Source organism: Miscanthus floridulus, chromosome 2 (genome assembly GCF_019320115.1).
Source record: "Miscanthus floridulus cultivar M001 chromosome 2, ASM1932011v1, whole genome shotgun sequence".
NCBI classification, from domain to species: domain Eukaryota; kingdom Viridiplantae; phylum Streptophyta; class Magnoliopsida; order Poales; family Poaceae; genus Miscanthus; species Miscanthus floridulus.
In genome coordinates, this window is record NC_089581.1 from 12,831,470 (window position 1) to 12,856,116 (window position 24,647).

The following is a 24,647-nucleotide window of genomic DNA, read 5'->3' on the forward strand; positions in this document are numbered from 1 at the left end:
ATTTTTGTTTGTTATACTATACTATAAAGAAAAGGAGTATCTTTGCTTTGATGAAAAAAGAAGGGTCCGTACGTGGTCTTATTGGGCCGGACATCGGACATGTCACCCCTATTGGCCGATTGGTGTTCTTCGTGCGGTATGGAACCATTGGATTGTTGCTTCGCTGCCTTACACGTTGGGCTTTCCCAAACCCCAGAAGGCCAGAATAGCCCAGCTCCCATGCATCGCACGATTTCCGGGCGGCGTGGCGCCACACTGGCCACCCACATCATCCTTCTCCAGTTCTCCACTTCTCCTCCGCCTCCGGGTTTGACTCTGCTGCGTGCCGAGGCAAAGCTGCAAAATCTAGAGAGAGAAATGGCGAGCATGGCCTCATCGAGGTGTTCCGGCCTTCTCTCGCCGAGCCTCGCCGAAGTCCGATGCTGCTCCCGTCCGTCCTCTTCGCTCCGCCTGCGGCCGCGGTGGGGCCTGCGCCAGCCAAGGACCCTCGCCTGCGTCGCGCCGCCCGACTCCGCGGAGCCAGAGACGGTGCGTTTTCATCAATGTTCTAATTAGCGAGCTAAGCGACGGCTAAACAAGAATGGGAGGAATCTTGCCTTCTGGCTGGGACTGGGACATGGACGTCGCAGCAACAGCAGCCGCCTGCACTCTCGCGGCCAGCCGCTTGCCGCCGCCCCTCGCAGCAACAGCAGCAGCCGCTGTCGTAGCTCGCCGCCGCCAGCACTCTCGCGGTCCGCCGCTTGCTGCCGCCCCTCGCAGCAACATCCGCCGCCGCCGCCGCTCGCCGTCGCCCGCGTTGTCGCGGCGGCACCCCTCGCAGTAACAGCAGCCGCTGCCCGCACTCCAGCCGCCCCTCGCCGGTTCTGCACTCCTGCCGGTCGCAGCAGCAACAATAGCCTGCGCCGCCGCCAGCACTCCTCGCGAACTCGGAGAGGAAAGATATAATGGATAGGGTTACTGCGTGCGACACATTCCACGGCGTGTATTGAGCTGATTTAGGCTTGTGCGTGAATTGAGCTGAGGGAAATAAAAGCCCATGCAGAATTTTGCTCAATAGCGGCGCTAAATCAACATGCGTTTAGTGGATATAGCGCGCTAATAGCGGAAATTTTCCTGTAGCGCACACCTCCTGAAACGGTAAAGCCTGCTGTAGCTGAGGCTAAATCCCGCTATTTCGAATATTGGTTTTCATAGCACACCAAAGGTCAGACTACCTGAATTTCTCGTATTTTTATATCCCTGCACGCGAAATGAACCCGTGGAGATTATTGTTCTTCAGAGTAATCCGAGCAAAATCATAGTCTGCTAGAACTCCTAACCTGTGTAGATGGTAGAAGGCACAAACAAGTTGCTGGAATTTTTCAATCTTGAGTCAATACTACTCTTGCTAGGTTATATGCCAATCACCCAATGAGAAGTGTGGAGTGACGTGGTTTTTTCCTTTTCATAGGATGAGCAAGCTGTGAAAGCTGAGTCTACCGAAGAAGAGGCTCGGACTAGTACACCCCAGGATGCTGGGCTTCCAGCTCTCCCAAATAAGGATCTCAACAGAAGGGTAGCACTACTGTCTACTCTTGGGGCGGTGGCTCTCTTTGCATCCCAGAGGCTCAATCTTAGCGAGGCATCTCTTAAAGATCTTGCAGCCAATGCGGTGCCATATGAAGAGGTTAGCATTTTTGTACTTGATGTGGATTGTGTGCCTGGTGAAAATACTAGAGTTGAGATGTTATGTACTATACTTGAACTGATACTACGCTTTGTGTCTATTTAGTTAATTGGTTGGTTTCCAAAAACAAAAGTAATTAGCTGGTAATTAGAAATTTGCAGGTGCTGCTCATGATATGCAGAATAATAACTGCCTGGAAAGGAATAATTTTAATAGACAAAACAATGTATTTTTCTTCTTTTTGCTGACCGGTTATTGAATCCATGCATCGTTGATTTCTTCAAGTCGTATTGGTATTATTTGCTTAATACACGATTAATCTAGCTCCTGTCATGATGTTACTAACATTCTTCAGATCATCCTGTTCCATTCAGTTCACCCTGCTAATGGTTTGGGCTGATACAGTTTTAATGGATTGGTTTCTGCTTTGGGGTCGTTTGGGTTGGTTGTAAATGGATTGGTCTTTGCAATGGTTTGGTTTGGTTTGGATAACCAGAGAAAACAGTCAGGGTTGGTTTGGACTGGGTTTTAATGGTTCAGTTTTAGTTGGCGACAGGCGGCGAGGTCGGGGATATGGGCCCTTGAGCGCAGAGGACGACGCCGGTCACAGAGGCGGTTGTCCACTTCCTCTAGTGCACCCTTGAAGTCCAGCAGCGCCACTCCGTTTCCTCCGCCGTGGAGTTGATAACAGCCAAGAAGACAGAAGTGGACCTGACCGCCGCTGGTAGCAAGAGCCGCAGCAAGCCTGACGCCATTTCGCCACTGCCGAACAGCATCCTTGTACAGAGGGGCGTGCAGTCGCTGGGTGGGGCGCCGTCCCGTGCATCCATGGCGTCATGGCGAGCTTTGGCCGCCGTCGTTGTGCACCCATGGCGTCATATGGCGAGTTCTGGCCGACGTCGTCACTCAAGCCATGGAGCAGCAGTGCGTACGCAGCCGGTCATTGCTCGCATGGAGCCGGCCCTGACGCTGGTCGCCGTCACCGAGGCCCGTCCGCTGGACAACAGTCTCTGGCTCCCATGCCAACAGCGATGACAAGCAAAATAAATAAATAAAAGTCTTCTTCTCTGAACTCATCAATGGTTGCTTCTAGATGGACGAACAACTAGCAGGACTAGTACTGCGCAACTGCAGTACACGGGTGCTACATGGGCACGAAACCGTAGCTGGGAAATGGGGTGTCATTGGTTTTAAACCATAATTTTAGAAATGGATGGGTTTGATTGGGCGTGAAATACTACTTCAGGTTGGCTTCGATTGGTTTAGAAGAGGGAAGAAGCGGAGTGGAGACAAATTGGGTTCACGTGCATTAGTTAAATGGTGTGGTGTGGGTACAGTTCGGTTCTCAGCCCATTAGCAGGGCGACATTCAGTTCACTATGTTGAATTGGTTTTGACCAAAAACCCTGCTAAGCTGGAATCACATCATTTTGTAGATGTTTTTCTTCACCATAAATGCTTAAATTTAACCTGATAAGTTCATCTGCAGGCTCTTTCAAATGGCAAGCCCACTGTTGTTGAGTTTTATGCGGACTGGTGTGAAGTCTGCAGAGAATTAGCTCCAGATATCTACAAAGTTGAACAACAATACAAGTACTGTGTTTTCACGCCACTTTTCACATTTCTGAACTTTAAACTTTGATTGGGAATAACAAATGTGGTCCATTTCATAGAATCAATGCTTGTCCATGCTTTATTATGTTGCCTATCCTATTAACCACACTCGATCGAACCTTGATATGGGCATGACAGCTGGGATCCAAGTTGCTGCACGGCAGGCACAGCCAGGCACCATCAGTTCAGATAAGGCCTTAAGCCAGTTAGATAAGATAGGATTATTGTGAGTTGGTTAGATCTATTTTTAGGAAGCTATGTGCTCATTTGTGCAAGGTATGGCTACTGGGCACATACTGTTTTATGCAATCAAGCAATTAAGAAGAATAATCCAAGTCTCCCCAAGAGTCATAATCACCAAGCTAGCAGCTGACAGCCGCCCAGCTGTCCTCCTGGTGGTGTTTATCCCTTATGATCCTAGGATAAGAACAAACCTTATAGCTGGACTGCCATCGAAACTAGTTCTGTGTGGATAGGTTTTCCACACTTGATCATTCAAAGCATACTGATTACTGAATCACATAGCTTAATTATTGTAATTTCTTGTTATAATTCAACTGGATAAACTGCAAATATAGAAGTTATGTTTACAATTTGCCATGTTTCCATGATCAATGGCGCAATGATTATATCCAACATCAAAACATAATTATTGACCAGGATCATCTTTGAGTTAGTTGTCTTTATTTATCAGATTCCTGTCAATGCTATTTACACATCTTGAGCGTTCTTTCCAGGGACCGTGTCAATTTTGTACTGCTGAATGTTGACAATACAAAGTGGGAACAAGAGCTTGATGAGTTCGGGGTGGAAGGCATTCCTCACTTTGCGTTTCTGGATAAGGAAGGCAATGAGGAAGGCAATGTTGTTGGGAGACTTCCAAAACAGTATTTTCTTGACAATGTGGGTGCACTTGCTTCTGGTGATCCCAATATACCTCATGCACGAGTGGTCGGTCAGTTCTCGAGTGCTGAATCTAGGAAAGTTCATCAAGTTCCTGATCCCAGAAGTCATGGCTAGTAGTTGTTGTCTATGTGGGCAGCAGTAATTCTAGTTGTAATGTCAAGACCATTTGACAAGTAAGCCTTTCTTTCTCTTAATCTCTTTAACAAGTCATTAAGTACGTCTGTCATGCAAATTTTTTGGAATAAAATAGCTCTGTTAGTTTTAAAAAATGCCTCGGCCGTGTACTTTTTCAGTCCTGTTCACGATTTTATATCTTTAACAAGATACTAAATCCGTTCTAAATTATAAGATATTTTGACTTTTCTAAATACATTGCTTTTACTATGTATCTAGACATAGTGTATATCTGTGTGCATAGCAAATGCAACTTATCTAGAAAAACCAAAATGTCTTATAATTTGGAACGGAAGGAGTACTATAGTAGTATAGTAGGTTACCACAAGCGGTGGATTTCTTTTTGCACACTGAAATGGCTTCCTGCCAACCAAAAAAAAAACATTGGACCTTTTGTGAAGGAAAGTTTTTGAACCAAGCTAAGAAGCTAATTTAAAATTGCCTTAATATAAAAGAAATGAATCACAGCAAGTGGAATTGACACTTCATGATTGTGACCTATACCAATTTTTATAACACTCAACCTTGTTTTTGCAGGAGATGCTAGGCTATACTATAATGTAGTAGTATTCAGTCTCGGTATCGAGAAGAGCGGGCCTGGTGCAAGCGGTAGAGTCTTACCTGTGACCAGAAGGTTCCGGGTTCGAGTCGCGGTCTCCTCGTATTGTACAGGCGAGGGTAAGGCTTGCCACTGACACCCTTCCTCAGACCCTGCACAGAGCGGGAGCTCTCTGGTACGTCCTTTATTCAGTCTCGGTATTGAACATGCGTGCGCTGGAAAGAGGTGGTACATTCCAAAAATCACAGAAGAAAAGACGCAATCATCTTTGGGATGGTGATATGCTGTGCATGTGCCTGCGGATTCGGGGCCCATCTTCGGCGCGGGTTTGTCAGTCTCAGTGATACTGAAATGTTGTACGGAAAATGCAGAGATACTGTTGTACATGTTTTAAAAACAGTAGGGGTGAGTGGATCATGAAAGAGGCTCTTTTATTCGTTGCTCGTGTAACACATGTTTATTACGCTGCGTTTTCAAGAATTATAGTTGAAACTCGTACTGTGTTCGCACTGTACCTACAGTGCTTTTCCCTCCTGCGCTGGCAGCAGCCACAGCCCGAACGGCTGGCTTACCCAGCAGCCGAACGGAGTGGCAGGCAACCTGATTACATGATTACACAGAATGGTTGCCAGGTCATCTCCCTTTTGTGTAATCAGGTTGTCTGCCACTCCGTTGCCCGGCAACCTTTCTGTATACTTTTTTTTATAATATAAGGAAGAAAGAATCATATTGATTGACAATCATTAATCGAGTTGGTAAAATAATTGTGAGCTCATTTCCAACCTCCATAAATATACAGAGTCCAAACAAAAGATAAAAAATCCCGGTGTTCTAATGATTTATCAATTATAAGGCTAGATCGTCGCTATATGTCCAGGAGAAGAACATCCTGACAATTTGTGTGTGTTTTTTAATGGCTGATGATTGAGCACCGTCCCACGAGAGAAATTATATTGCGGGCAGTTTGCCGGAACAGATGGCTGCGGAGTAGGAGTATGCACATGTACGTACTACGATTATTCTATAGGCAAAGTCGCGGGCGGCTCGTGCGATCGAGACTCTAGAGGGGCAGAGGGAACGAACGACGACTCCACATTCCTGGTGGAACGTTGACCGTGCTGGTCAAAGGAGCCGCGGTGCGAGAGGGCGCGGCGACGGCGCAGACAGAGTCAAACCGGAGCAGGAGGGTGTGATATCGCTGCGTAGCCGAGTCGAGGCGCCCTCCGGCCAAATGGGGGACGCCGAGACGCGGAGAGAGCAGGTGGAAAGGAGCAAGAGGAGGAAAGGCCAAGGCCGGCAGTGCGCCGACCCGGCCGTGCGCGTGGACGGTGGCGGTGGTGGCGCATCTCCGGTTCCCCACCGGGAAGGAAGAAAAAAAAAAGTCATAGGAACGCGTCGCGCGTGCCCACTCGCCCCCTGCAGCGAGCGGGGCATGGGAGCCTACTGTGACAGACAGGCCCCGCCGGGAGCGTTACTTCCGCGGCTACTTTAAATTAGGCGTAAAGTTTTGACGTCACATCAGTATAGAGTGTTCACATATTAATAAAAAAATAAACTATAGAATACGTCAGTAATCCACGTGACGAATTTATTAAGTCTAATTAATATGTGATTAGCAAGTGTGTTACTGTAGCACCACATTATCAAATCATAGACTAATTAGGCTAAAAAGATTCGTCTCGTAAATTAGTCGTAAACTGTATAATTAATTATTTTTTAGTTTATATTTAATATTTTATATATGTGTCTAAATATTCGATGAGATAGAAAATAAACTAACTAAACAACAAGGCCCAGTCAAGTCGACACTCACCAGAGCAGTGTTTCCAATCGTCTACTCCGTACAAAGGCGTTACGATCATGGGTCCATGGCCGGTTTCTTATTGTTGGGCCCAGTGACAGGCAAAAAGCCGGAAATATAGACGGTGATCGGCGGAGGAGCGCGTGCAAAAACGCGATCGCTCGCCGGGCAGACAACGGCATGTCGATGCTTGGAATGCTCTGCCACTGGATCGCCGCAACCTCACCTGCCTGATCACAGCAACCACCGAGCACCGTGACGTGCCGTACCGCAGGCCATCCTCGGTTGGCACCGCGCGCGCCCGTGGGTCCGTGTGACGCGGGGAAGTTGAAAAAACCGTGACCTCAGGTCTGATATTGAAATGGTGTGCCATGTGGCCTCATGCATCATCGTGTCCACGCGCAGCGGCGCCAAGGACCCATTGCTGACCGTACAGTCCTGTTTTCTTTCATGGTGCAGACACACGGAGTTTCAGGAATATCTGTAGCTAGGAGAGGAAGAACCGGAATTCACGACGATACTAATCCATTTGTTTTAAATTATAAGATGTTTTAACTGTTATAGATACATATACATGTGTCGTTCTAACTATATATGTAGATATATGTATAACTAAGTATACAGTAAAATCTATGTGTTTAAAAAAGTCGAACGTCTTATATAATTCAAAATAAAAAGAGTACTAGCTTTTGTTTCTACAGTTCCAACCACCAAAAACGAAAACAAGAAATGTTTGGGTGAGGGCCTGTTTAGATTCCTAAAAAAATTTGCGCAGTATCCGTCCCATCGAATCTTGTGGCACATACATAGAGTACTAAATGTAGACGAAAAAAAAACTAATTGTACAGTTGGGTGAGAAATCGCGAGACGAAACTTTTGAACCTAATTAGTCCCATAATTAGACACTAATTGCCAAATACAAACGAAAGTAGCTACAAGTAGCCAAAATCTAAAAAAATTTGGATCTAAACAGGGGCCTGAGTCACATTGCTCACTGCCATGACGTTTTGGGCAATTCTCAGTAAAAACTCAGGTGGGGGACCAAAGCCCCCCGTACGCCTTGACCTTATAAAATAAACACATTCCCGAGGAGGTCTTTGTGATTGTTTATAGTGATTCTTGAGTCTTAGGCCACTTTCAGTGGGGATTTTATGGTCCTGTTATCAATACATTCATATTTTAGAAATAGTGCAGAAGAGTTTCATCCCCATGAAACTCTCTCTACTCCCATGAAACTCTTATCATCTCTCTTCATCAATACAGTGCCACATCAGCCTATTTAATGCCCATAAAACTCTGATGAAACTCCATTAAGACTGGCCTTATTGCCAAACATGACCTAATAGACGTAAATATTGATGCCGCTTGGCCTACACAAGTTGTTGGCGGATGACGAGGGTTAACTACTTTCTTGGGATTTTGGGAATGGATAAATAAATGATGACTCTAGCCGCAGCCGGCTGCTTAAATAGTAATTTGTGAGAGGAGAAAAAAAAAACAGCAGTCGGCTGCCGCTTATTTTAAGTGCAGCCGAACGTCGTGATTGTGTACTCCTGTAGTGAAATATAAGAATTCAGACGTTCAAATTTTGTCCACGGATAAAAGGATGTCTAGTTCAATCAATAGCTACCCAGCCAAGAGTTTGCCTGATTACTGATTACGCCAACCAAGAGCTGAATTGGTTGCTTTAATGATTGCAATGGAAAATTTTCCCACGCTTCTTATATTCACCTGGCAATTCTAGAAGTCATTAAGCTGTGACGAGTGCTTATGACAATGGTCCAAAACCTGTGCATGATTTTTCTCATTGAGCAATACAAATTTTCCTCTCTGGCCCTTAACTTTATGGCATGCCACTGGAAAATCTGACGTAGCACTCATTTAATAGGAATTTACTCTCTACGGTTACAAATAATTGACACATTGACTTTGACTGGTCTTAAATGCCGTACTTTTGACCATTAGTTTCTTCTAGAATATAGGTTATGTTCGGCTTATCCCCATATTCAACTTGTTTGGCTTTTTTTTTCAGCCGGAACAGTGTTTTTCTCTCACAACAATTCAGTCGGAACCGTGTTTTTTCAGCCAGTTTCAGCCAAGTTTCAGACCAGCGAACAGGGCCTCTTGAAACCTTTGAAAGATGAGGTCATTCTTCACTAGAGTTTCAATCTTACTAAATAACATGCCGTATAGACAAAATTGGTGTCATTGTATGAAATTTATGAGGAGAAAGAAGAGTTGGGTTTCATCAGGGTGAAACTAAATTTTACAACAGTGCCAACATTCCCTAGGTAACTCTGGCATGGTACAGCTTCTACTCCAACACTCACACTCCTCCACAGGCTAGGAGCCCTGTTGGCTCTTTCTGGTGGAAAGAAATACTCAAGTTGTTTGATAAGTTTCAGAACCTTTCAACTTGCATTCCTATAAAGGGCAACACTGAGCTGTTCTGGGTTGGTACATGGGCAGGCCAACCTCTCAAGGATAAGTTTCCACAACTCTTCTCCTTCAACAGAAAGCCTAAGTGCTCCATCAGGTTTTTTCTTGATCAAGATGTAGATATGGTCTTCAGATTGCCACTGCCAGTCCAAGCAGCAACACAGCTGGAAGAGATACTAGAATTAGTAGAAGAAACTATAATTGGGACATCAATGGTAATGATAGCTGGAGCTATTCCTGGGGTACCTCGAAATTTAGCAGTAAGAAAGCCTACAGCATCTTGCTTGGAAACACAGAAGCCTCTCCTCTTTTTACTTGGATGTGGGGATCAAGTAATTTGGGAAAGCACAAATTCTTCTTTTGGCTCCTCCAAAGGGACAGACCGAACACAAGAAACCTGTTGAGAAGAAAGAACATGGAGCTCGATGATTACAATTATGTCCTTCGCAATGCAAGTCATGAAGAAAAAAGCTTCCATCTATTCTTTGAATGTGCCTTCAGTCAAGCATGCTGGAACACTATTCCCATCTTTTGGAACCTGAATCTACCACCTTTGGACATGGTGCCAGATCGAATTTTGGTAGTCCCCTATTCAGAGAAATTTGCATCACTGCATGTTGGGTCATCTGGACAACGAGAAACGCGGTGATCTTTGATAATGGACAAATCAATATCACTGATCGGAAGAGATGTTTCAAGGAAGAACTTGGCCAAGTGTGCACTAAGGGCAAGCCCCGAAGGCAAAACCCACTCAAGACCTGGAGAGATAGCTACTCAATTTGATTGTACTTTTCTCTTTGGGCTTGTAAGCCTTGTAACTTTTTGTCTTCCTTTTCCCCTTCTGTACATGCTGTAATTATCATTCTTTTATTTAATGAAAAAAAGAAAAAAATAGGTAGGGAGATTTCCCTGCTGATTCGGTCAAAAACTCCACTGAGAGCAATTTGTTTCATCTCTAAACCTTTTTCTCTCGACATCATGAAACTACTAAATGATTTTGGCTATCCTATGAATCTATGAAATAAAATGGTACATTGGAAGAGGCCGTTTCATTTATCAACCTAAACATCTAAAAATGATGTGGCATTCTTGAAAAATCACGTAATGAAACTTTCCATTAAGATTATCTGAAGAGGTTTTACAAGTATTTTATACACATCAATGTATATATATATATATATATTTATCAAATACGCATACGATTAGTGTATCATTGTATTAAGGTAGAAAGCATTGTTTTTATGACACATTGCTGCAGCGAACGCACCCATAGATCGACCCATATACCCAATGGCGGAGCCAAGGGGGGGCCCGGCAGGGGCCATGCCCCCTAGCATATGGCGACATTTTTTTACTAGTATATCTTATAGTTTTTATTAATATTTAATGAAAATTGTTATATATAGCTATTAATATCTTCTACTCCCTTTGTCTAATAAAAAGTGTCATTCTCAATTTCTAAGAAGTTAAACATTTTCAATTTTGATTAAACATATATAAGAAAATATTGATATTTATAGCATATAATTAGTATCATTAGATGCATCGTTCAATATATTTTTCGTAATAAACTTATTTAGATATATAGATATTATTAATACTTTCTAGAAGCCTAGTCAAACTTAAGACCAATGCAAATTTCATAGCAACACTTTTTATGGACGGAGGGAGTAGATAATATAATTATTCAAAACACAACTAGATAATAAAATCATCTCTACAAACATCTCCGAAAGATTAAACCGATTAGATCTCGAGATTTATGAAGTCACCGTAGAGCCTTGCTTAAATGGGCATGTCACATACCATTGAAAGAAAGGACCTTAGACTTTACAGTACATATAAAAAATATGAGCAATCATGTCAAGTCGATAAATTAACCTAAACGATCGCCACGAAAAATCTAATCACTCGAGCCATGCTTCAGTTTTCACAAGTTATTTTTTGCACACAGTAAATATATATATAAATTTATAATTTTCTATACAAATTTAAGTGCAATTTAAGGCTTCAACATAATTGCACAACTTGACATAAACAATAAACGATTACATATAATCGTACATATAGTCATATGGACATGATTTAGGTGGCACCAAAAATTTCCCCACTAAAAGATACTTGTTTGGTTTTGGTAATTGAGTGACAACCTTAGGTGGATGAATATGTGGTTGAGTGAGACATAGGTGATTAGTCCACAGGTATTTGTGTGAGCAACTCATGCCATGAAGTGAAGTGGCTCGGAGATGTTGCAAAGGCTCACACTTGTGATGAAGGAGCTCATTATATATTAGACATGACATGGAGTCATGTGATCAAGGTGGTGAAGATCAAGACAAGACTTGGCTTGACGGACTGGTTGTAAGTGTGAAGGGCAAGTTGAGTGATGACTTGGCGCCGATGGACCGAGGCAACGATGGAGAGCAAGTGAAGTTAAGATCGATGAACCAATACGGTCACATGATGATATGAAGTGGATCATATCATTTGGTGATTGGTTGGTGCATGTGTTGCATCGACATCGAAGGAGATGAAGTGGAATGCGCAAGGTAAATGTATAACCTAGGGCATTTCATTTCACTGGTCAAAGGTTGTGTAGAGAAGTGCATGACCGGGTTTAGGATTGTCGGTGTTTCGTACAAGCACCGGCAAGTAAATTTATAGTAATGCGTGTTAGGCTTGGATGGTGCGCTAAAGAACACAAGATTTATACTGGTTCGGGCTGAATATCCCTACGTCTAGTTTATTGCTGCTCGTGTTATTAGCACCATGAATGGTTCATAGTAGGGGATACAAACGATCAAGAGAGGGACATGTCCCAAGTCTCTGATGGAAGGGTCAAAAGGAGGCCAAGAGCTTGGTAGCAGCTTGACTGTGTGTGTGTCTCGTGTTGTTCGGGGCTGTTTATTTAGAGGAAGCACATCCCCTTTTATAGATGAAGGGGCTGGCTTTACAAGGGTGAGGGCTTAGAATGCGTACTCTACCTAGTTTTGTGGCTCACATCTACCCTAGTCTGGTTTCTCATTCTGATGAGTGCGAGGGATGATAAGCGCCTACAATACTGTTGATGCCCCTTGTAGAATGTTAGGATGTCTGCAGAATACTGCCCTACGCAGGATATGGGCTGCAGTACAATGGTTTTGACTTATGAACCTTGCCCAACCTTGCTCCGCACGCCTCCTGGCTCCTATGAGTCTCTGTCGGAGGGACACGGGGTCGGGGTCCGGAGTAGCGTTGTGGGCAAGGTCCTTTGATTTGGTGGACCCGAGGGGTCGGGAAGCGGGAGCCGCTCCCTTGGGTCCATAACGTGGCGATGGCATGTCCATCCTTCATGGAGATCGCAAAGCTTTTTTTAGGAGTGTAGTGGTTGTCGTATATCTTCGTCGGGATTCCATGTCCCAGAGCTGAAGGCAGGCGCCTACAACTCTACAGGGCGAGGAGCACTGCTCCTGTAATACCTTTTGGGCTCTGCGGCGCTCGGAAGGGTCTAAAGCACCCATCTAGTCATTCCCTTGGTAGTACCTTTCCTGCCGGGGCACAGGGTATGGTCCTTGAAGCCACGGTTGACCCGAACGTCTAATCTTGCTCCATGCCCATGATATGAGGGAATGAAGGAGAAGTTATCAGGTAAGACAAAACCAGTCTTTGGACATCGAATGGGGCGAGGTTCAGTCCTCGGTCGTGAGGCGAGATAGAGTCCAGTCCTTATCCCTTGGGCGTGACCAAGCCCACCCCCCAGGGGGTCGGGCGAGGCGGAGTCTATCCCTCAATCCTCGGGCGAGGCGGAGCTATCCTGAAGGCGTCGGGCGGATCGGAGGCCAGCCCTTAGCCCTCGGGCAAGGCGAGGCTGACCCAAAGGTGTCAGGCAGAGGCGAAGACTAGCCCTTAGCCCTTGGGCGGGGCGAGGCTAGCCTAAAGGCGTCGGGCGAGACGGAACCAAACTTCTGTCATTCGGGCAAGGAACGTAGCGGCGCCCTTGTCTGTCCTAAAGTTTTTAACGTTCGATGGTTATTGGTTCCACCTCCTGGGGTACCCTAGTATTAGGTCCCCGATAGTAGCCCCCGAGCCTCCGGGTGATTTGGATACAATCGCCTGGGGGTGTTCTCGGTTTCGTCGGAGTTACTTTGCCGGAAGGTGTGCGCGAGCGCACCCGATGGGTGTAGCCCTCGGGTGAGTAGGGTCGCCTGAGGGTTGTATCGGACCCTTCGTGGGTAAGGCTGAAGGACTTAGTTTTTCATCAACTGGATATTTTTTCGAGGGGGTCGTGGTATCCCATTCGTGGGGATCTCATTTAGGGCTGACCTAACTAGGGGCTTGATCGTGGACCGAGATCCCATTAATACTTGCGTCCTTGATTTCGGATCGTTCGTGGACCCATCCTCAGTTGGGCTGGCCACCGAGCTTCTGGGCCCTAGGTGGGCCAAAGAGGAAAAAGTCTTCATGCCCTATGTTTCCCAGGTGGGTAGAGAGTCCGGATTCGCCTAGGGGAAGGCGAACCATCCACCATGATTTTTGGTGGGAGAGGATAGGGACTGCGGGCGCGTGTCCCGCGACGTAATGCGGTGGTGCGCGTGGCAGGCCCGAAGATCGAGGCAGACTGGTTGCCCTTCTCACGTCCGTTCGCCCCTATAAAACCACGGGGTTTGCCCCCAAGGTTTCCGTATTTCGCTCCCTTGCCTTTGCGTCTGAAACATCCGCCACCAATCACCCCAGCCTCCTACGCCCGCACCGCCACCGTTGACCGGCTCGCGTCCGTGTTGCAGCCGCCGTCAAGCTTACGCCTGCCTTGTAGCCATCGTAGAGCTCACGCCCACCTTCTCCCCAATCACTTTAATGGAGTTGTGGGGCAGATCTAGCATCACCTCTCGGTGTTTGGAGGGCCTTGTCCGCCATGGCCTTCTCCGTCCATTGTCCGCCATCTAGGAGTGGCTGCTACCTAGCGACAAGGGTGAGCTGGCGCCGCCCGAAGGGTATGTCGTATCTTTCACCATCTTCCATGAGCGGGGATTTGCGGTACCCGCGCATAGATTCCTTCGGGGGCTACTGGATTATTATAAGGTGGAGCTACAGCATCTTACTCCCAATGGGGTTCAATATATGGCGGCATTTGTTGCCCTATGCGAGGGTTTCCTAGGGATCGATCCCCATTTTGATCTATGGCGGTATTTCTTTACCGTCAGTTTATTGAAAAGGAAGATTGGGGGAAGGATGCGAGCATGCCGATGGGATGCGCCAGTGTTCATCTGCGCCATACTCGGTCGAGGGGTTACCCGTTCATGCGTCTGGCGACTTCTAACAAGGGATGGCACTCGTAGTGGTTTTATGTCAGGGATGATGTGAGTGCCACCCTACCGAGGTACACCGGGCGCCTTATCGAAGAGGCTCCGGAGTCGTGGGCTTGGGGCGTCTAGTTCAAAGATAAGAAACACCTTTTCGACCTTCTTTTCACCCTCCAAGTCCTGAAGGAACGGGGCGTAAAGGGGGTGGGGATTATCGGCGCCTATCATACAAGGAGGGTGGCTCCACTGATGGTGCGCACGCTTCCCCTGCATCGGATGATGCCTGAGATGTCGTTCGAGGGGACGATGCTTGTTGACGAGGCGCTCCCTTTCTCGGAAGTGGCGCAGCGCATTAAGGAGGCGACAGAGCCGACGAAGGATTTCATAGGCGGCGTCCTCAACATTGTGTATCCGGTGCCTGGACATCCCCCAATGCGGCCAGAACCTGGGTTCTTCGAATTCGTAAGCCTTCTTCTCCCGTGCTCTTTCTTTTTCCTGAATCTCCATTTTTTTGATACTCGCTTTTGTGACATTGGAACCAACCGAGGGGGCTAGTTTTCAAAGACAGTCCAGTTCCGCTGCCAAAGGACAAGGCCTGTGGCAGTGGCGAAATCGACTCGTAGCTGAGCGGGACAAGAATGCAAGGGAGCAGATGAAGAAGAAGAAACTGACTGAAGCAGGAAGCACGGGATCAGGGGAGAGGACGTGAGCAGTGATGATGACGACGACGATGATGACGATGACAAGGTAGTTGTCGATGTGGATTGGGGCATCATGGAGGATGAGGACACGCTAACAAGTGCCCACCCTGTCCATGCAGGGACCCTTCCCGTTCCACGCGGAGGGAAGCGAGTCAGTGAGGTCAGGTGGAGGCCGGAGAGTCCGCCGCTTCACACGGCGTGCCGGCCAAGGATCGGTGGATGGGGGAAGGCGGGCCTGCTGCCACCGACCCCGAGGTGATGGTGGAGGGGAGTGGCACTGGTGCCACACCCCATGAGATGGTGGAGGGGAGCGGCTCCAGTGCCGCACCCCATGAGACGGTGGAGGGGAGTGGCTCTGGTGCCATGCCCCATGAGACTGGTGGAGATGAGCCCTCCTGCCTCAGAGCAGGGGGCAGGCTCGAAATAGTCCCACCCAGACAAGTCGGGGCAGGGATCTGGCGATCCATCCCCAAAACGCTTCTGTCGGCCGAAGGTGTCAGTGTAAGCCGCTGATTCCCTTGTTTTCATCCCCTTTTTTATATTTTGACCTAATGGCTTTTACCTTTATGTAGGTTCTTGCGGATGGGCCACTCCCTAGGGCTGGCACCCAAGAAGAGCCTTGCCATTCAGGCAAGATGAATGGTGCTGCCCAGTGTCACCCCCGTTTCGGGCAGGAGTGGTGCTGATGTTGGAGCCGTGTTGGTCGATCCGATGGTGCCTACGGTGGCGCCCACGCCTTTGGTGCTTGCTGAGTAGGCGGCATCTTCCGTGGCAGGCATGGTATAGCTAGTCGAGGGTCTGGTATCACCGACGAAGGTGGTGCCTGAGGGCGCAGTGCAGTCCGTGCCACCGGAGACCTAGGCGAAAGTGGCCGCGGCCATACCAAGCCCGGTGGGGCTGGATGTTGCTGTGATGGCATCCAAGGGGGTGGCATAGTTGATGCCATTGGCAGCCTAGGCCATGGCGGACGAGGCGGGCCGGATGGAGGCGGCCATGGCCGGAGGGTCGTCAAGCGTGGCGATGGTGCTGCATAGGATCAGGAGGGAGCTGCCTCCGGCCCCCTTGTCGGGAGGCAGCTGCTCCCCTGCACGGGGTGAGCCACCGCTTCAGTGGATGAATGCTTAGGACCCAACGTCGGTCCTTTTTACGCTCGACGACCATTCCGAGAGCATGGAGCAGAAAAGTCTTGACTTTGGGCTTTCGATAATGATGAATGCCCTGAACCAGGTCAGAGGGGCCCTGCGTGAAATTGTTGTTCCTACTAGTCAGGTATTTGCTCGTTCTTCCTTGTTTTCCTCCTTTTCCAAGTATTTTTGTGTTTCTGACACCAGTCTTCTTTTTAGGTCATTGTTGCTCGCAGTCAGAACAAATCCCTATTCCTCCACGAACAGAAGGTGGAATGGGATCGCCTTGTCGAGGAGGCCCGGCTGCGAGGAGATGTGGGTGCGCAGCTTGCTGCCACCCAGCAGCGGGAGGTCCAGGCGCGTCAGGACATGGAGGATGCCCATGGGGTGTTTGAGGATTTGTCGGCGAGGACAAAGCTGGATGAGGAGGAGATCGCCAGGCTTCGAAAGGAGCGAGACGAGCTGCTGTAGAAGAATGTCGCAGCTAGTGAGAAAGCCAGTGAGCTCCTAGCGGAGCTACAGATAGAGCGGGACCTCAAGCTAAAGGCTAAGGAGAGGTCCGCGATGTTGCAGGAGAAGGCGAACCAGGATGCCGCAGTGATCGAGCGGATGACCCAAGAGCACGACGAAGCGCGTTGGGAGGCCAAGGCATGCCAGACGGATCTTGGAGTTGAGGTGACCCTGACTGGTTGGATGCCGAGGAAGTTTCTCTCGGTTTGCGCACCGATCTTGTCGAGGCGCGGTGGCTTCTTCAAGCTGAAGGTGATGAATATGATCGCCTGTCCCTCGCCTGTTCTAGTAGTCTGCGACAACCTACAGGTGGCACAAGAGGATGGGACCAGCTCGCCTGCGACCCATGCCGCTAGTATCACATGCTCGGGTGGGCTAGCTTGAGGAGAGTGCTTTTCACGCCGAGATCACCCTAGGCCTTCACCGTCGCCCATGCTCATTACGAGAAGGAGATCAACCTGAAGGTGATGCAGCGAAGGTTTCCCGCCTACCTATGAGGATGATGAGCTAGAGGCAATTAGAAGGTGGTGGCTCCCCTTGCGAAAAAACCTGGCAGATAATCTGAAAGAAATGGTTCTCCCTTCGTGGGAGTAGTTAGTCGAATAATTTTGAGCACAACCTATATGTAATATGTGAACAAGTGTCGATATTTTCGAGTCTGGAAGCAATTTTGTGATTTTGCTTTGTAATTTTGTTTTGTTAGATTTCACCTTCTACTCGTGGCCGTCTGGTCGTTTGTTTTTTGCGGTCTTACCAATCTGTTCCCCCAAATCTTATCACTGGTCTTGACGCGAGGAGGGAATCTTTACCAGCCCCTGAGTGAGAGCCGACCCCTTGGGGTTGCTGGGGTTGGGTGTTACTAGAGACCAGAGCGATGGTGTGCCTGATGAGCTTGCCAACAGGGGATGTTCAGACAGAATCTTGCTCCATGGATTTGTGACGGGGTCGGTAAAGTCCTTGGATGGCGTTCCACCATTCCCCGTCCTGCCTTCCAACAAAATTCCCTAAATGGGGACTCTATGGGCTCGGCAAAGGGGGTCTTTGAACCTATGTCCCTGCATCAAGTGGCTCGTGCCCCTGAGCCCTATTAGGGTCTGATAGGGGTCGGTCGTGTTTCGCGTGTTACCCCGTCCTCGATTTTTGTAATCAGAGGGGCTGAGTAGACGACACTTGCCTCGATGGTTCGAGTATCGCGCTCAATGAGCTCGCTAACGGGTATGTTCATGTGGAATCCGGGTCCATCATTTGCTGATGGGGTTGGTAGAGCCCTTTGGTGGCATTCCATAACTTCTTAACCCGCCTTCTGGCAAATGCCCAAGCCGTTCAATAGGCTCAGGTGGCCCGATGGCCTCTCCTTGATGGAGATTGTGTGGGTTTAGCTCGGGGTTAGAATTGAACGAGAAAAGGTTAAGACGTCCCTGTCCGCTTCTGAGCAGGGTCAGGCAGGGCCGCTGGGGCTCGTCTCAGTTATTTCTCACTGGCTCTGTTCGGCACGAGGTGGCCTCGAGCCCTTTGTGGGCCGGCCTTCAAACCTCAGCCTGCTGCCACCTATATCGAATGAGGCGATGGCCGTTTCGTGACGCGACACGAAGCGTTGGGATGCAATGTTTTGCATATGTAATGTTTGAATGTATAATTTAATTGAAATAAAGGCGGGGTCGGCAATGTTACCTTGGTGGCATGAGTGATGGAAAAGCTCCTACCAGATGTGTTCATGCGGGGTTCGGGCCCTGATGTTCGCGACGAGGTTGGAGTAACCTGCATAAGAATCGCTATTCTTTGTTTTTTGTATCTCGGTGGTGGTCCGAGCCTCTCGATTGACTTGGGTGACCTAACAGCTTCTCCTTTGGGGGAGATTCCTTTGGGGAGCTCAGCGAGCCAGCGCGCGCCAAACTTGTTCAACCGGTTGAAAATTCTAGGCTTGAGGCCTTGAAGGAGCATGCCGTTTGCGCGCTCGACCTACCCGTTCGTCCAGGGGTGCGCGACGGCTGCCCAATCGATCTGGATGTGTTGTTCATCGTAGATGTGAATGAATTTCCTGCCGATGAACTGCGTGCCATTGTCTATGATGATGGAGTTCGATACTCCAAAGTGATGGATGATGTCGAGGAAGAATAGCACAGCTTGCTCGAATTTGATCATGGATATTGGTCGAGCTTCAATCCATTTTGTAAACTTGTCTATGGTGACAAGCAGATGGGTGAAGCCCCCGGACGCCTTTTTGAGTGGCCCAACCAGGCCGAGCCCCTAGACCGCGAAGGGCCACGTGATGGGGATCATCTGGAGTGTCCTGGGCCGGGAGGTGAGTTTGCCAAGCGTAGTACTGACACCCTTCGCAGCTGCGTACAATTTGCTCGGCATCAGCTACTGCGGTGGGCCAGTAGAAACCTTGTCGGAATGCATTCCCAACCAAGGTTCTTGGTGCGGCATGATGACCATAGACCATGGATATCGCTTAGCAGAAGTTTTTCCTATTCGCTAGGGATACAGAGTTGCAGAATCCCGATGTGACTCCATTTGTAGAGTTCGGCCTCTACAAGAACGAAGGACTTGGCGTGTTGTGCTAATTGTCGGGCTTCCGTCTTATCCGTTGGTAGTATGTCGTGGAGGAGGTAGTCGAGGTAAAGCATTCTCCAGTCATCGGGAGGGTCGAACTCCGCTGTTGGGTCCTCTTCAAGCTCCATAACCTTAGGGTCAGGTGGAGCAGTTGGCGGATCAGCCCTTGGGTCGGACTAGATGGGCCATCGTCGGCTTGTTCCGACCCCGTGAAGTGTACCGAGGGTTTGTGTTGATTGCTAGCAAAGACGACTATCAGGACTGGCTCTCGGCCAGGACGCTGCTTTCATGAGCGTGTCGGCTGCTTCATTGAGGCACCTTGGGATGTGATTGAGTTTGAGGCCGTCGAATTTGTCCTCCAGCCGTCGGACTTCTTGATAGTATGCCTCCATCTTGGCGTCATAGCAGCATGACTCCTTCATGACCTGGTTGATTACCAGCTAGGAGTCGCCCCTGATGTTGAGGCGTCGGATGCCCAGCTCGATGGCGATTCATAGGCCGTTGATGAGCGCTTCGTATTCTGCAGTATTGTTTGATAAGGGGAAATGGAGCCGAACCATGTACCTCATGCGGACCCCAAGGGGAGATACAAAAACTAATCCTACTCCGACACCCTTCTTCATCAGCGATCCAGTCGAAGTACATTGTCCAGTACTCTTGATCGACGACTGCTGGTGGCATCTAGACCTCGGTCCACTCCGCGATGAAGTCAGCCAGTACCTGAGATTTGATCGCTGTTCAGGGGGGCATAAGAAATGCCCTAATCCATCAGCTCAAAGTGCCCACTTTGTGGTTCTTCCCATAGCGTCCTAGCTATGGATGACCTCGCCGAGGGGGAACGATGTCACTACTGTCATAGGGTGTGACTCAAAGTAGTGGCGTAGCTTCCTCTTGGTGATGAGGACGGTGTATAGGAGTTTCTGGATTTGGGCGTAGCAGGTTTTGGAGTCAGATAATACCTCACTGATGAAATATACAGGGCGCTGCACCCTGAAGGTGTGCCCCTCTTCTTCCCGCTCTACTACTAAGGCGGCGCTAACCACTTGTGTGGTGGCCACAATATATAGGAGGAGGGATTCTCCATTGCTTGGAGGGACCAGAACCAGGGGTTTAGTTAGAAATTGCTTAACCATGTCAAGCACTTCTTGAGCCTCAGCTGTCCACTCAAAGCGGTCGGATTTCTTCAGGAGTCGATAAAGGGGAGAGTCCTCGTTCAGTCGAGGCACGAAATGAATCGGCTGAGGGCGGCAAGGCACCCTATGATCTGCTGAACCCCCATTATGTTTTGGATCGGGCCCATCTTTGTAATGGCTGATATTTTTTCTAGGGTTGGCTTCGATGCCGCGCTTGGAAACAATGAAGCCGAGCAGCATGCCCCTCAGAACCCCAAAAACACATTTTTCAGGATTGAGTTTGATGCTGTTTGCCCGGAGTTTCACAAAGGTTGTTTCAAGATCGGTGACAAGGTGGTCAACTCGCTTGGACTTGACTATGATGTCATCGATGTAGGCCTCTATGGTTCACCCGATGAGGTCTCCGAAGCAATTGAGCATACAGCGCTGGTAAGTTGCCCCTAGCGTTCTTCAGACCGAACGACATTGAAATGTAGCAGAACGATCCGAAGGGGGTGATAAAAGATGTCGTGAGCTGGTTGGACTCTTTATCGTGATCTGGTGGTACCCAGAGTATGCGTCAAGGAAACAGAGGGTTTCGCACCCCGAGGTGGAATTGACTATTTGGTCTATTTGTGGCAAAGGAAACAGGATCCTTTGGACACTGCCTTGTTGAGGCCTGTGTAATCGACACACATTCTCCATTTCCTGCTCTTTTTTCGCACAAGAACAAGATTTGCTAACCACTCTAGGTGGTGTACTTCTCTGATGAACCCAAGCAGCTAACAATTTTGCTATCTCTTCACCGATGGCTCGGCGTTTTTCCTCATCGAAGCGGCGTAGGCGTTGCTTCACTGGCTTGGAGCCCGAGAGGATCTAGAGAGTATGCTCAGCGACCTCCCTCGGGATGCGCAGGCATATCCGAGGGCTTCCACTGCAAAGATGTCTTTATTATCGTGGAGGAAGTCGACTGAGCGCGCTTTCCTATTCGGAGGAGAACACGGTCCCGATATAGACTTTTTGCCCTCGGAGTTGCTGGGGTCCAAGGGGACCTCCTTAGGTCCTTCCGCCGATTTGAACGACCTGGACGACCACTTCGTGTTGGGTGCTTCTTCAACGACCTCCTCCCTGAGGGTGGCGAGCTCTTCGGAGGCGATGACTGCGGATGCGTGTCCACAGCATTCGACTTCGTACTCGTAAGCGCGCTGGAGGGAGGTGTCGATGGTGATGACCCCGCGGGGGCCTAGCATCTTCAGCTTAAGGTACGTATAATTGGGGACGGCCATGAACTTCACGTAGCATGGTCGTCCTAGGATGGTGTGGAAAGTCCCTGGGAACCTCACTACGTCGAAGGTGAGGGTCTCAGTCCGGTAATTGGACCGATACCCAAAAGTGACGGGCAGATCGATCTGCCCTAGTGGCACGGCTTGCCTACCAGGCACAACGCCATGGAAAGGCGCTCGGACAGGATGGAGGTTCATTCGGTTGACGCCCATCTCGTCGAGCGTCTTGGCGTACATGATGTTGAGGCTGCTGCCTCCGTCCATCAGTACTTTTGTGAGCCACTTTGGACCGACGATCGGGTCGACGATAAGGGGGTACCTTCCTGGGTGTGGGACGGCATCTAGATGGTCGGTCCGGTCAAAGGTTATGGCAGATTCCGACCACTAGAGGAAGGTAGGCATGGCTGGTCTGGCTGTATAGACCTCACAGCGCGTGACCTTTTGGTGGTGCTTGGAGTCATAGGCCGTTGATCCTCCAAAGATCATGAGGGCGTCGGTCGACGTTGGGAAGGCGTCGTCCTCCTCTGCGTCATCTGTGGTGGGAACAGGCTCCTTCCCCTGCTCCCCTTTGCTAAGGCCCCTAGACAAGTATTTGCGCATGAGGCCGCAATCCTTGTATAGATGTTTGGCTGGGAAGGCGTGGTTTGGGCATGGCCCCTCGAGCATTTTCTCGAAGTGGTTCGGAGTGCCCTCCGCGGGCTTCCGGCCACCTTTGCGATCGGCAGCGGCCACGAGCGAGTTGTCGCGCTGTTGCTTCTTATTTTTCCTTTTGGCAGGACGGTTGGAGGCGCCTTCACCGGCGTCCTTGTCCCGCCTTGTCTTTCCGTTGGAGCGGTCGAAGATGGCTCCAACTGCCTCCTCTCTAGAGGCATGACTTGTGGCGATGTCCAGGAGTTCCTTGGTAGTCTTTGGACCCCTATGTCCTAGCTTGTGGACTAGGGATTCGCAGGTTGCCTCGAATAGGAAGGCTCCTATCACGTCGGCATCGGCGACATTAGGGAGCTTGTTGCACTGCCGAGAGAAGCACCGGATGTACCCGCGGAGGGTTTCATCGGCCTTCTGACGATAGTTCTTGAGGTCCCATGGGTTTCTAGGGCATTTGTATGTGCCCTAGAAGTTGTCCACAAAGATCTCCGTCAGATCCACCTAGCTTTGAATGGCGTTGGACGGTAGGTGCTCTAGCCACGCACGTGCCGAATTGGCCAAGAACAGCGGGAGATTGCGAATAATGAAATCATCATCACTGGCACCACTGGCCTGACATGCAAGCCGATAGTCTTCGAGCCAAAGCCTAGGATTTGTTTCGCTAGAATATTTAGGGATATTGGTAGGCTGGTCGATACCTTAGCGAGGAATGCAGCGTTGAGGATGTGTCGGCCGAAGGCCTGAGGGCCTGGCAGGCCGAGGCTCGGGCTTCGGTCCTTGTTGCTATCATAGCGTCCACCACATTCGAGGATGGTAGCCGTGGTGTGCTGCCTCTCCATGGTCATCATGGGCGCGTTTGCGAGCGTTCGATGATGCTGCGTACGTCGTGGTCATGGCCGAGGCGTTGATGCACCAGGACGATGGAGGACTGCCTGCTGCGTGGCGGTGTTTAGTGAATGGATGCATCCTTGGTGGGATGCACTAAGGGCGTGCGCTGGCTAGTGTCAGGTTTGCATCATCGAGACAGTGAACTTTCTGCCTACTGCGCCGCCAGCACGCTCGAGCAACGTGCGAATTTCTCGATGGGCGCAGCTATCCTCGGACGTCGTGGCCTCCGGTAGGCCATGCAGCAAGGCAGGTTGCTGTGGCGATGTTTTGGCTCGCCCGAGCAAAGTGAGGAAGGGTCCCATCATCGGTGAGGATCCTTTGGTGTACGGTGCGGGCTGTGGCGCGTGCGCGCCCCCCGTCTTTGTGGCGTTCAATCTCATGATTGATGTCTGCGTACTCCTAGACAAGCCCTTGCCCGACCTCATCGATCTCTAGCTGATGGGCCCTCAGCTGCTCTATCCTTAGGCGAGATGGGACTGTCGTCTCTTCCCTAGATCTACCGTCAGGGTTGTTTGACGAGGTAACCTCTTCCCCGGAGACACTTTCGATGTGCCCCTCGGGGGTCTGCGCCATGAAGCATTTCTGGGAAGGGTGGTGGCTCCCCCTACTGGAGTCCGAGCTAGAGAGCGATCCTGGCTCCTCGTTGAGGAGCTCGTAGAGAGTCTTCGTATCATGCTCAATTGTCCCCATGAACTCATTGTCCATGGGCGGCTGAGCCATACGTAGTGCCAGAAGGTGGCCAGTGGTCGCCGCAGCATTGCGGAGACCGAATGGAAACACTGTTGGGGCACTCCGTATGGGGCCTTCCTGAAAATAGGGCGACATTGCACGAGGCCTCCCTGGATAACTGGGGTCCAAGGGAAGTTGCTCGACTGGGCCCTCAAGCCTCAGATGACTGAGGTTGATGGAAGAGAGAGACTGGGCGGCCATGTGAGTCAGCGCCAGTTCTCCTCAGTGTGACGATGAAATCTAGGTCGCCGAAACACACGTGTGTGCCCGGGGCCCAGCTAATTGCGTGGGTGGCCATCCGAGGCCTGATTTGGAACGCACAAGTCCCCTACCTGGCGTGCCAACTGTCGGTGTTTCGTACAAGCACCGGCAAGTAAATTTATAGTAATGCACGTTAGGCTCGGATGGTGCGCTAAAGGACATAAGATTTATACTGGTTCGGGCTGAATATCCCTACGTCCAGTTTGTTGCTGCTTGTGTTATTAGCACCGTGAATGGTTCGTAGTAGGGGATACAAATGATTGAGAGAGGGATAGGTCCCAAGTCTCTGATGGAAGGGTCGAAAGGAGGCCAAGAGCTTGGTAGCAGCTTGACTATGTGTGTGTGTCTCGTGTTGTTCGGGGCCGTTTATTTGGAGGAAGCACATCCCCTTTTATAGATGA

General features: G+C 49.4%; 1 protein-coding gene across 1 annotated transcript; it reads left to right on the forward strand.

The window, feature by feature from the left end:
* Positions 1–213: 213 nt before the first annotated feature.
* On the forward strand, positions 214–5,413 carry LOC136517304 (thioredoxin-like protein HCF164, chloroplastic). Its single transcript, XM_066510857.1, has 5 exons — positions 214–528; positions 1,451–1,666; positions 3,155–3,258; positions 4,017–4,358; positions 4,897–5,413. The coding sequence occupies exons 1-4, from the start codon at positions 220–222 to the stop codon at positions 4,297–4,299; spliced, it is 912 nt and encodes a 303-aa protein (XP_066366954.1). The 5' UTR covers positions 214–219; the 3' UTR covers positions 4,300–4,358; positions 4,897–5,413.
* Positions 5,414–24,647: the final 19,234 nt, after the last annotated feature.

Excerpts from the sequence above, each read along its gene's own strand:
- LOC136517304 (XM_066510857.1), top strand. The coding sequence starts at position 220 with ATGCATCGCACGATTTCCGGGCGGCGTGGCGCCACACTGGCCACCCAC. Across the intron at positions 529-1,450 it reads ACTCCGCGGAGCCAGAGACG|GATGAGCAAGCTGTGAAAGC; the intron begins GTGCGTTTTCAT and ends TCCTTTTCATAG. Across the intron at positions 3,259-4,016 it reads AAAGTTGAACAACAATACAA|GGACCGTGTCAATTTTGTAC; the intron begins GTACTGTGTTTT and ends CGTTCTTTCCAG.